The sequence below is a fragment of the Triturus cristatus genome, chromosome 5_1 (genome assembly GCF_964204655.1).
Source record: "Triturus cristatus chromosome 5_1, aTriCri1.1, whole genome shotgun sequence".
Classification (NCBI taxonomy): domain Eukaryota; kingdom Metazoa; phylum Chordata; class Amphibia; order Caudata; family Salamandridae; genus Triturus; species Triturus cristatus.
In genome coordinates, this window is record NC_140587.1 from 578,336,118 (window position 1) to 578,348,939 (window position 12,822).

The following is a 12,822-nucleotide window of genomic DNA, read 5'->3' on the forward strand; positions in this document are numbered from 1 at the left end:
ATTATCATGTTCGCCGCGGACAACATAAGAAAGATGCAGCAACTATTTTAACTTGTGACAAGCTGAGTATGGGACATAGGTGCATTTTCACTAAAGCCATTTAAAAGGGACATTCCTGTCCTAACATGTCATGCCGAAATTGTTTTGCTACTCCGAGCATCACTTGTGGATCAGTGTGATCATGTGGCCTATTCTGTATTCCTTATTATATAGCACTTTCCTACAATTCAAAATCAGGCCAAACCTTGTCCTGCCCTCTGTTTCCCCCTCATTGCATGTGCTATTTAGCCTTTTGGAAATGTTATCAATTGTTGACTAGAGAAGCCACGTTCAATGCTTTTTTTTTTTTTTTTAAATCTCACCTTCTGAGCGGTTACAACCTACATATTGCAACAGTTTCCAGTACATAATCCTAGTATCCTTTAGCCATTTTTCATCAAATCCTAGATTCACAAGTATCATTTGACTTGAATTTAATTTCTACTTAGCCTGCTTTTTTGGCTCGGCTATTCCTTTTTTGTAATGTCCTTCACAATCTGGATGAGGCTGTGTTATTTTGCAGATGATCAAACGAATAGCTGCAAGGAGAAAGAGTCCACCTCCTACCCCAGAGCATGCATATTGACCCTCCAGAAAGTAGGAGTTGCTGCGTGCAGCTTGATGGTGAGGTTGGAGAAACCAAGGGCCCCGAACAGGGATCGTAATATAATAAAAAAAAGAAATATTGAAACTACATCTCAAGCCCCTTATAGCTCAAAGGGCTAAAGTTCAAGCTAACACAGCCACTCAAAAGTAGCCTGGCCTAAAACCTGATTTTGCTGTCCTACCCTCATGCTGCCTGCAGTGTACCAAGAACCTGCTCTACTGCACTAGGAGACCATTTTAGAATGGCTCGACCTTTTTCCCCATTGTTCAGCTGTAAACCTTTAGCCTCCTCACCTTAGAAGATACATACCAAATGAGTGATTCATTCGTATGTCATGGTTTTGTTCATTTTACGTTGTGCGTATTGCAAGAGAATTACACAAGAACAAAACTCAATAAAATCTATATTGGATTTTACAATGTAAAGCACATTTTGCATGCAGAAATCCTTAAATGTTTGTTGCTAACCCACAGCAGGAAAGCGTGCCCGAGTCTTCTATATGTGTATTATGAATGGGTCCTGTCTGTGGCAACCCATGCCCACACCTTGTGGCAGGATAGTCATGACAGATTGTAGCTGTTCGATGGCCGGGATAAGGAATTTTCTATTATCTATTAACTTCGCCATGTGAACTGTAGTTGCAGTTCAAAAGAGACAGTAGAACATTATCATTTAAAATATTGGTTGTATTTGTGATGCGCTTGTTAACCCCACTTGAGATCTTTTGGTGCTATAGACAGATAAAGGATGTATATTGGTTCCCAACTAAGCGATTCTCGTTTTATTGATTTCTGGAGAAAGAAGTTGTGCAAGTCCAGGAGCACCTGCTGCCTTAGCGATCCTTTGTAATGTATACTGTCAAAGTTGTAAATAGCAATGATCTGAGGTAGTAACTGTCTTGCTTCTGCGAGTTTTAAATTTGCTGTGTCAGTGTATGGAGGATACCCTGCCAATACGGCCTGGTGGCCTCTTTGTTGCTTTAGAGACCCATTCTGATGTTTACACAACATGGGGTAATTGACCACCAAATCATGGACGGCGTTCTTGATATCCCAATGGGGCTTCTAAGTCGCAAAAGGGTTCATAATTGATTGGCAGTGTTGCAGGTCTGTATGAAAGAACGTTTCCAGTATTGGGAACTGCATCATTGAACTCCACCCATGAGTAAACCATTTCAAAAGGGCATGCAGCATGTGCATTTACTACAAATGATACCCCACCTGCTGTTTTAGGGACACCCCTAACAAGGAGATGCTGTATGACTGGTGCTCTGAACATTTCTCCTATTGGAACAGGAAGTTGCACCATTTTTAACAAACCCTTCAACAAACATGAGCTTCAAACTACAGAATTCAAAATGTGGAATAATCTGTTGTAAGTCAAGCACCTGACAAACCTTCAACAAATATTAAGTACCTACATAAACTGACGGTGTACCTAATTTACTACGGGACGTCACTGCTAACTCTAATACTTGGTTTATTGAGTGTCCCAACATAAAGTACTCCAGGATTTAGAAAATTTTGTGCCTGGCCGCTGAGCGCCAAATGATCAATTTTATAGATTCTCAAACACAACCAGGAACTCTGTTTTCTGTCATCAACTTAGTCAATGTACCAACACGAGACAGAAAAACAGTTGGACTGCAACCTGCTGAGCAATGTTTGAATGAAATGTTTATGGTAACAATCAATCTTATAAGAAATTACAGGTCTAGTTAGTGGAACTCCAAACCCTCTTCAAATAATGAAGAGCACACTGAAGTTAACTAGGAACCCATGCATACATTATGAAGATTTGTTTTTTTAAATCAAAGTATTATTCTAGAGCACACAATGTGAATTCCTACTCAAATAAATTAAAACAGATTATTAACCGCAATGTTTGCTGCAAGCGGGAGCAGCAAGCAATTGCACGTCATATTGGCAGTGTATTATAACGATCACATTCTTATTTGTTTACTTAGTAAGATAAACTTGGCACCAAAAAAAAGCCTCATTTGAGTTTCAGATGGGTCACACCTGCATGCCTTTTTTTAAATAAGAAGTCCTTATGTTCCGAATAATAGCAAGGTCTGTTATTCTAGTCTGTCCTCAAAGACAAGGTTGCTAAGCTCAGCAAGTGAAGGCTGAGTGCCTCTTGGTACCCTTCGCAAAGGATCTGGGCAATGCAGCAGGGTCTACGTGGTCTGTCACCTGATACGGAATCCCCACTCGAACCCCTCACGCTCTGTGCTGAGCATATATAACCTTAATTAGTAGTCATTGAATCTTTCTAGATCAGTAAAAGAGCACCAGGCTGTTTCCTTTTAATTGTTGATTTTCATTCTGTGAGACTGTGTTCTGTGAACAAGAACAACAAATGAAAAGCTTTGTTCACAGCTTAATATTCATTTAGAACTGCAGACTAAATACGGTGAATATATGTGAGCTGGCTTGACTATCACATGCGAAAGAAAAAATGACAAATGTGCATTTCATATCAGTCATGTGTAATCACTTTTACATGATTGATATGTGTAAGCTAAAAGGGAAATGACTTGAAGTAACGAAGCATAATCATTAGTCAAAACCTTTAGCCTTGTTGGTCAATACCTGGAATGGATGCGTTAGTCCACAGAGCCACCAGACTCTGCAGAGTGACTAACGCAGCCTAGGATTTTTCTGTTCCCTGAATTCCGGGTGGTGAGCAGCCATGAATAATTGCAGAGTTTTCAAAAGGAAATAATCACATAAGCCATAGATTTATTGTGCCATGGACTTTTGTTCAAATCTCCTACTAGATGCAGCCAGAGCTGTTCAAAAATGGGAAGGGGGTATAGAGGGGCCCTATGAAACAGACCCTGCTCTTTTCATGGTCTGTGTTTTTTAAGGACTAGGTTTTGAGAGCTCAGACCTACAGTGTAAATATTACGTAAATATTAGGTAAATTGAGATTGTCTGCTACCTCCTCAATGTGCAGCTGAATAATATAGTGGCACTGTGTTGCACAATGGTGATGTGTGCAAAAAAGGATAATGAGATCCTGCGGAAAAGTGGGTGTAAATATCAGTTCTTCTTTCACGACTCAGAATTGCATAACCCAAAAATTCAGAGGGTCCATAGCTTGAAAATACTTTTGTTGTGCTGATATCAGTTAATTATAGAAAGACTTCAGGAGAGCCTCAGGTTTTTTACCTCCCAAAACATTTCTTTGCCCTCCCCGGTGATAACATGGCTTGTTTGGCCAGAGGATGCCCTCCTCCTCCTGTTGGCAAAGTATATCTTTTTAATAATATTCAGGGCTACCCGTCTCCATGATGTTTTCAGGACCAGATCAGAGTATAAGAGAATACAGTGCCATATATCTTCACTCCACTTTTTGTCATCTAATTGCCTCCACTATATCAGTTCACTTTATCCAATTTCAGGCATGCTGAAAAGCAAGGTGGGCCACTGCTGTCATTACTGCAATTGTCTTCTGTCCTCTTTTGATTCCAGTAGACATCAACACGTCCTTTAAGCTTCACTGCTGTCTAGGTCTAGTGACTGTATTAGCCACTGGGAATAAAAAGGTGGCAGGGGTTTTCCCCTTTCACTCTTGTAGAGTAAGTTAGGGCTATAATTCACTTTTGGATGTATCATATTGTTTGTGTCTGCATTGGTTGAAAGGCTTCCATTTGCCTTCAGGAGTTCCCAAACAGACTACTTTTAACAATCTGGTCTTTAATTCCTTATTTTCTCTTTCCAGATCTCCATTTGTTCCTCCAAGTCTTTCACCCCTTATTTCCCTCACATCCTACTTGCCTTCTCTAATGTACTGGTCAGTTGAACTTTAGTTTGGCCCTTCTTGACGACCTTTGGTTTGGTGCTGCCTATCTCCAAGGTGTTAAAAGTACCCAGACATGCACTCTTTTCTTGATTTTTACAGTGATAGTCTGTATTGTTGCAGGGTATTAAATTTGATAATGTGGTAGAATACCCTTTTTCGGTTTGGCAGTCTGTACCCTATTCTTCAGGTCCATCACTGTGTTGCAGGAAACCAACCTTATGCTCCCTTCATTCTTATCTTTTTGCCAGGTGTCACCTGCAGTATTGTTGCCTTCTGTTGCTTGGTGACCTGGTTGCTGGTTCCCCCACTTTTCTTCCACCTCGAGGAAGATTTTCGGAGTTGCCGTCTTCACCCATTTATAGCTGAGATGCCCACCTTTAAGAGTTAACTGTTACCCATGAGCCTTTCCCTTTTTCAGTACTTGCAGTGCTAAAAGGACCACCACCCAGGCATCCAAAGACCAGGTGCTCCCTTTCTGCCAACTTAGTTTCTGCCCTGTGCTCGCCCAGCTGACACCATCTTGAGCAACCACATACTGCAAAGAAGAGGACTTAATTTCTTCTAGTTCTGTGCACTTCTCATTCAGTTCTCCTCACATAGAACCCCTCCAGAGAAGCACAAGTGATGTTCTTCCGTATAAGAATCACATTTCTTCAAGCCTGTTACTCACTTGAATTCGCCCTTGCTCAGTGTTTTCCCCATGTCAAATGCAGAAGTCTTCCGAGGTGTTCATGTGGTAGCGATTTTCTTATGAAACTCAGGGCAGGTCTGCCATCTGAACAATGTACCTTCTGTATGCAATTTTGCTTATTAATTACTAATGCTCCTACAAATGAGTTAATAAGGATGGTCAGCTCTTTGCTTTAACCCAATCAAAATGTTTTAATGCCTGACCATGCAACCATATACAACCTTATGCGTCTTCAGAATCCCCTGGCAAGAGCTCATGACCTTTCCGGACCAGGTGCATTGTTGCAAGTTGATTTTGAGAGTGACATTCAACTTTCTTGTTTGGGAATACCTCTTTCAGACCCTTCTGAAGAGGAACTGATTAACTTTACCCCTCCTCACCCCGGTATGTCAGAATCTTATATAAGCTACTAATAACTAGGCTGAAACTGAATGTAGCTTGACCCTCCCTTTCCACAACTAGAGGGGCACCCGACAGAGCTGCTCATATCCATGTTATTTGTTCACCCCTGCCATAGTGCTGCTGGTGTAAAGGATCCAATGGAATGGAATGTGCTGGTGAAAGATTTTGGGTGGTAGGCAGTCTGCTTCTCTTCTTGTACTGGCCAAGATAAACAGGTCATTGATTGTTGAAGACAATAGCATCTTTGGAAGGGTGTCTGTCTGAAAGTCAATTGGGACAAGTCTGTGATCCTCTCAGTGCAGTACGGGAACTTGGTTAGCAGACCAACTTGAAACAGTTTGCTGTAAGTATCTGGCATGCAAATAGCCTATGATCAGAGATTGTGTTACAATCATGGAAAGTGGCAGTGCGGAAATTATATACAAGCAAAATGTCGTAGTCTAATAACTCCCACATTGTTGTAGAAAAAAGGAGAGTTCGTCAAAATAACTGCTACTTGCAATAATTGTGAGTTCTTTTCAATGCCCTCACCTTTCTACCTACCAGTACTAGTAACACTAATATACTTTTGTAATAGTCTGCTACTTTACCCTGAGTAAACAACATCTATACTTAAGATTCTATTTGCATTTTAGAAGTTGTCCTCCGTTGATTGAACCCTTATTGCATCTAGTAAATTGTGATTGAGAAATTGGATGACCTTATAGCAATGTGAGATAATGCAATCATTAAAATTAGTTGAGGATTCTTCCAGTCTCCAGTTTACTCTCTGTGTGCCTCCACCTATCATCTTAAAATATTAGTGTATAGCGTTTGATCTTGTGGTGCTCTTAATTTATTCGCTTCCGTAGTTTAGAGACGCTTAAATAACATGAACCATGGGCAATGAATGTGGATATTTTAAGAACATTCTAAAAATCCCGTAACGACAGTAAGTTGAACGTGCGTATCATTAATGTAGCGGTGTCGGCTGCATGGACGCAGGTACTCCCTGAGACTGAGCAGTCCTGCTTGGCTGAAAAGCGTGTATTGTGCAAATAAAATAGGAAAATCCCTCCTTTTTCTACCCGATCAGTTATCACTGACCTTTTCCCCTCGAGCAATGAAATGATTGATGACCTATCATCTACGTTTCTGTGGTTTTTTTTTTTTAGGTATTATGCTTTAGAGGTCACATATTTCAAGTCGTCTTTGGATCGCAAGTTGCTAGAGCTCCTGTGGAACAAGTACTGGGTGAACACTCTCAGCTCCTCTAGCTTGCTCACTGTAAGTACTGTGCAGTATTGATGTGGCTTTTATTTAAATGTTATTTCTAGGATGGAAAGTAGTTATTTCTATTATCTGTCTGTAATGAATTGGCCTCTTGAAGTGTACTCTGTATTCTGATCGACCACTCTCCTCCTCACATTTGTATCTCGTGGTAGCAGCTTTATGAATTAATATTTGAATATAATAGAGACCAGTTTTGCATAATTGCTCTTTCCTTTAATAATGCAGTATAACCTCTATTACTCTTCAATGAATGTCTCACAGAGTCCATTCTTGCGGTGTGGGAGAAGCCCACTATTTATGCAATCAACCGAGTGACGGCAAGGAGCTCTCGATGGTCTGGCATTTCTCTCCAGTCGTCTGTCGCTAGAGAGCCTTGTTGCCCAGGCTTTCTGCTCATCGAAACTAGCATCAGGAACCTTCAGACACTATTCCTTTCTTCTCCCTCCCCTCTCTTCTTCGTCCTCTTCTCCAGCAATCGCAGGGAAACAGTGCTACTTTTCTCATCAAAACACAGGGTTCCTTTCCACATGCATTGAAGGCCATCACTTCAGACCAATGGGTCTTGCAGATTGTGGAAAGCGTTGTGCAGCCCCTGCCCCCCAGCAGACCATCTTCTAATCCTTGAGAAGGAGGCAGAGATCTTACTACAGAAAGAGGTGGTTGAGCTGGTGCAAGATTAAGAGCAGGGCTAGGGGTGCAGATCCAGGTGATTCCTAGATCCGAAAAAGGGTGGCCATCTGTCTGATCCTAGACCTAAGGGTTTTGAATGGAAACTTGGACGCCGCCACTTGCCGACTGGGTGAGCTGGGAGAACGCCGATCCGCCTTGTGGCCTCCCCGTGTCCCTGGAGGGATTGACCGCCTTATCGCCAGTTAACATCTTGCAGCACCCGCTTCGCGGGTGCCGCTGCGCGGCATTTGGCGTGGGGTCGAGGCTGCAGGGGTGCCGGAGAGTGCCCGGAACGAGGACGGAATAACTGCAGGAGGTACCAGAGGGCGCGTGCTGCAGGGACTCTCTAGACCAGGAGTCCCTGCGCTGCACAGGTGTGCACGGCCGCGCCCCCAGCAAGACACGCCCCCGGCCGACCAAGCTTCAAATTGTGAACATTCCAGTGCTGTGGGACCCTTAATCACAGGAAACTTTACCTGGACGCCGCCACTTGCCGACTGGGTGAGCTGGGAGAACGCCGATCCGCCTTGTGGCCTCCCCGTGTCCCTGGAGGGATTGACCGCATTATCGCCAGTTAACATCTTGCAGCACCCGCTTCGCGGGTGCCGCTGTGCGGCATTTGGCGTGGGGTCGAGGCTGCAGGGGTGCCGGAGAGTGCCCGGAACGAGGACGGAATAACTGCGGGAGGTACCAGAGGGCGCGTGCTGCAGGGACTCTCTAGACCAGGAGTCCCTGCGCTGCACAGGTGTGCACGGCCGCGTCCCCAGCAAGACACGCCCCCGGCCGACCAAGCTTCAAATTGTGAACATTCCCTAAGTGCTGTGGGACCCTTAATCACAGGAAACTTTACCTGGACGCCGCCACTTGCCGACTGGGTGAGCTGGGAGAACGCCGATCCGCCTTGTGGCCTCCCCGTGTCCCTGGAGGGATTGACCGCATTATCGCCAGTTAACATCTTGCAGCACCCGCTTCGCGGGTGCCGCTGCGCGGCATTTGGCGTGGGGTCGAGGCTGCAGGGGTGCCGGAGAGTGCCCGGAACGAGGAAGGAATAACTGCGGGAGTTATCAGAGGGCGCGTGCTGCAGGGACTCTCTAGACCAGGAGTCCCTGCGCTGCACAGGTGTGCACGGCCGCGCCCCCAGCAAGACACGCCCCCGGCCACAACGTCACCTTTAAGAACAGCGCTTCTCCGCATAGCGGGACGCGAGCGGGACGCCGAGCGAAGCCCGGGCAAAGGGCGGGCCCTCTGTGGCCCTCAGAGGCCAGAGGAGGCTGGACTGGGCCATAAACCCTAGTTGGTTGTACTTAGCTCCCCCGTGCTTTTACTGGTAGGATTATAGGCCATGAACTGTCGTGAAACCAGAAGTATGGCCGCTGTAGGAGCTAAAAAACTTACCGGAACCTTGGATGATTTTATCACCCGCACTCATGCGCTAATTGACGAGGGTATAACATTAATGGATAGGAGAGTGTCCCAAGACCTGGCCATGGCCAAACGATCCTCCTTGGGCCTTATAGCACAGGCACAGACACCCAACACTGATTCTCGGACAGATATACAGGCCCTAGTACATAGCACTGGAGAGACTGGGGATCTTGACGCTTTAAACACTTTACAGGATCTGGAGGCTTCTCCTAACCTTCATTTCCTATCACAATGTGGAGTGCAACAAAGTGAGTCAAATACCTCTAACAATATATCCGTTACAAAAGAAAGGGGTCGGACAGAAGGGGCTATCCCTAAGCAAATTCGAAAAACCAATAAACCATCTATTCATAAAGGAAAGAAGGTTCGAATTCCCCCTAACCCCCCCTAACATGGATAAATTGCCAGTAGCTTTACCCAGTTCCACAGAGGGACCGCATGTTATTAAGAGTGGCTTACCCCTGAGCCTTCCTGACGATACTATTATTGATCAAAGCCTGGAGGAAATCCTGGAGTTGACCGGGGAAGCTGGTAACTCAGTAAAATCTCCATTACAGGAGGGCTATGGTTCAAGCATGAGTAATACCACTATTTTTAATATGTTAAAAGTACTGCTGGAACCCTTAGAGGCTAGATTACGCTGTCTGGAAACTGTCCTAAAAAACATACATAAGGACATAAGCGCCCCTAGTTTCACCTTGAATAACAGAATTGCCCAGGTTACTATTCCAGCTAAAAAGGTCAATAAGCCTTCGGTGGCTGTTAACAAATCACTGGAGACTACAAAAATGACCCCCAAGAATTCCAGTAACGCTATAAACCAGGATGGCATCACTATAAAGGCCCCCAGAACTGACCAAACTCAGAAAACAGATCAATCTCTGACAACAACCAAGAGCAATTCAACCGCTCAGGCTACATTAAGTGATCGCTTATCACAGCCTCTAAATTTTGATGCACCCGACAGAGCCAAGGGCATGGCCCGTAGAAACATCCATCTTCCCCCTGATGCCTGCCCTTACGTGATTATTCTCACTGGTGTCACTGAAATCTCTTCGCCAGAAGTTGAATCGTATCAGGCCCTTAAAAATAAAGTATGTTACTGGCTATCTAAAAATTATCCTCTCCCGCCAAACATACCGTGCAACATTTTAATGATTGAGAGAGCTCCGTGGGTGGGAGGCAACAGAAAAAACCTACAAGGGGACTGTGTAGTGGTCACTTTCGAGAATACTGAGGTTGTAGAGTTCATTTGTAGTAGTGGATCCCCTAGATTCCAGACGAGCACGGTGGTTGCTAGACCTCTGTCTTATTTTTATCTCCCACAAAATCAAGCTGACAATCGATGGAGTTGGTTAAAAGGACCCCATGACAGTAAATTTAAACAAAGTTCCAATCCCCCCTGGGAGATACAACCCCATGGGTGGGAGGAGGGGTGGAATGCGGGATGGAACCAGGTAAGGAGTAGAAGAGGTAGACCGCGTTAAGGCGGCCCTTTTGTTGGTCTACATTACAGCCAACCCTATCATTACCAACAGTTTACAAATGGTCTAGATAATCCCTTGCACTTTCCAATAGCCAATCGTTTTGAATGCCTGTCAACCACAGATTGGGTTGACTGACAAACACAGAGCTCGGAATTTGGTCGGAGTTTCCAGATTATTCCTACTCAACCAAGTAAGGCTGTTGCTATGGAGGACTCGATTAAACTAAACCTTTCTTATACCCCTGATAAAGACCCAGTGGAGGGTGATCGCCGGGGTGCGCTTACCCCTTCTAATGCAGATTCATCATATTGCAAATTTCTCACCTGGAACGTGGCAGGTTTAAATGTAAAGGCTCTAGACCCCATATGGCAAGGGTTTGTAAAACAATATGACGTCTTGGCAATCCAAGAAACATGGGATACCACTAGAAGTTTCTCATTGGATGGTTTCTGTAGTTTTTCAACCCCAGCAGTCCCAGGAGCGAGAGGGAGAGCAAAGGTTGGCTTACTCACACTATGTTCTCTGAACTTAGCGGGGGTTTTTAAAAAATTAGATTCCGCACCCATGAACACGTTAGTTGTGGAGTGGATTTTATCTGACACTAAAGTTTTCTTGCTCATTAATTTTTATAATTCCAAGGAGGTTTCTTATGCGAATGAGCATTTGACCTCCTTGTTAGATTTCCTGTCAGTCTATAGACAAGATTGCAATTCCGTCCCAGAGATGGTAATCCTGGGTGATTTTAACATTCATCCCTGCGAGGGAGACTGTTTTAATGATAGATATGGGGGCTTACCGACCGAGGGCATTCCCCATTTTGAACACACAAACGAGGGTGAGTGCCTCGAGACTTTTCTTGCGAACTTAAATCTATTTGAAATTGAGCAGGGCAAAAATGAACCCAGACCCCCAACATTTATAGGGAGAGACGCCAACACTGTCATAGACTATATTTTTGTATCATCCGGGGTCCTGTCAAAGGCACGTGAGTATAGGGTTGTTACTGCTAGTTTCAGTGATCATCACCCTGTCCTCCTAGTGCTGGACCTAGACTGTTTCCGGATTAGTAGATTGACAAGTGTGGCAGCTCCAAATGTTTTGACAACTAAGGACCAGGGAAGGCGTCTTAAGTGGGGGATGATTGTCCCTGAGCAATTCTTCCAAACACTAGCCCAAGAGGCGGAGGCTAATTTGGCAGTGTGCCTAGATCCAACTGCCCTTGGCTCTGATGTTATGGCAGCGTATGAGGAAATATGTACAAGGATCTCTAAGAACTTGGAGCCAAGGCCAGGCGCTCTAAGGAACAAGAAGATTTTTAAATGGTTTAACAAGGATTGTTCGCTAAAACACAGTGCCCTGTTGAAAGCATTAAAACATAAACCCAGAGATAGGCCCTTAGTGACTAATCTAAGGAAGGAATACAAAATTGCAGTCACTAATCGCAAAAACCAAATTAAGGAGGAAGCTTGGGATAGTTTACTATCGATTGATGTACTGAGAGATAGCAAAAAGTTTTGGGCCTTGGTGAACCAGCCTTTTTTTTCCGAGGATGGGAAAACTGATATGGACTGTGTGATCGAAGATGGAAGATGGCTAGGCCACTTTAAACAGATTTATGAATCCACAGCATTAACGCCACCAGTCAGTACCCATGCTACACCTCACCTGAAGTTTAACATCACTGAGGTTGAGAGGGCGATTAAAGATACAAGTAAACACAAGGCCCCGGGTCCGGATGGGGTCCCCGCAGATCTCTACATCCAGTATCCGCAATTTTGGTCAAAAATACTAACCAATGTGTTTAATGCGATACCTGCAGCTGGTTTTCCTTCCTCCTGGTCTACCTCTATTATCGTGCCTATTTTCAAGAAAGGGAATAGGGGGGACCCTGCCTGCTATAGACCAATCTCCCTGTTAGACTCTGCCGTTAAGATTCTGGGCAGAGTTATTCTGCAAAGAATGGGGGATTGGCTAGTGGAGAGTGGGACCCTATCGGATCTACAGTACGGTTTCAGAGCACATAGAGGGACCATGGACCAATGTTTAAACCTTCACCTTATTATTAGCAAATACACTGTGGCGAAGGGTGGGCTTCTTTATTTGGGATTTATGGACTTATCTTCTGCTTTCGATTTGGTAAATCGCTCAAAACTTTGGATTATTTTGCGAGACTTGGGTTTGGACAGCACCTTGGTTAACTTTTTGCACGACCTCCACCAAAATCTGTCCGCCTCGGTCAGGGTTACAAGGGAAGGAAGATGTACGGCGAAGTTTAGGTCAGGAAGAGGGGTCAGACAAGGCTGCATTCTGGCCCCTCTCCTCTTTACACTATATATTAATTCCTTGGGGAAATCCCTGAATTCAGCTACCTTGGACATACCGCATATGGGGGTGTTACCTATTCCGGTACTGCTATACGC

At 44.5% G+C, this 12,822-nt stretch overlaps 1 protein-coding gene across 1 annotated transcript in view; it reads left to right on the forward strand.

Moving 5' to 3' along the window:
* Positions 1 to 12,822, forward strand: part of COPS5 (COP9 signalosome subunit 5) — a 302,319-nt gene that overhangs the window by 262,673 nt on the left and 26,824 nt on the right. The window contains exon 6 of the mRNA XM_085605500.1: positions 6,704 to 6,815. Within this exon, the coding sequence (XP_085461626.1) occupies positions 6,704 to 6,815 (112 nt within the window). The remainder of the gene's footprint in view (positions 1 to 6,703; positions 6,816 to 12,822) is intronic.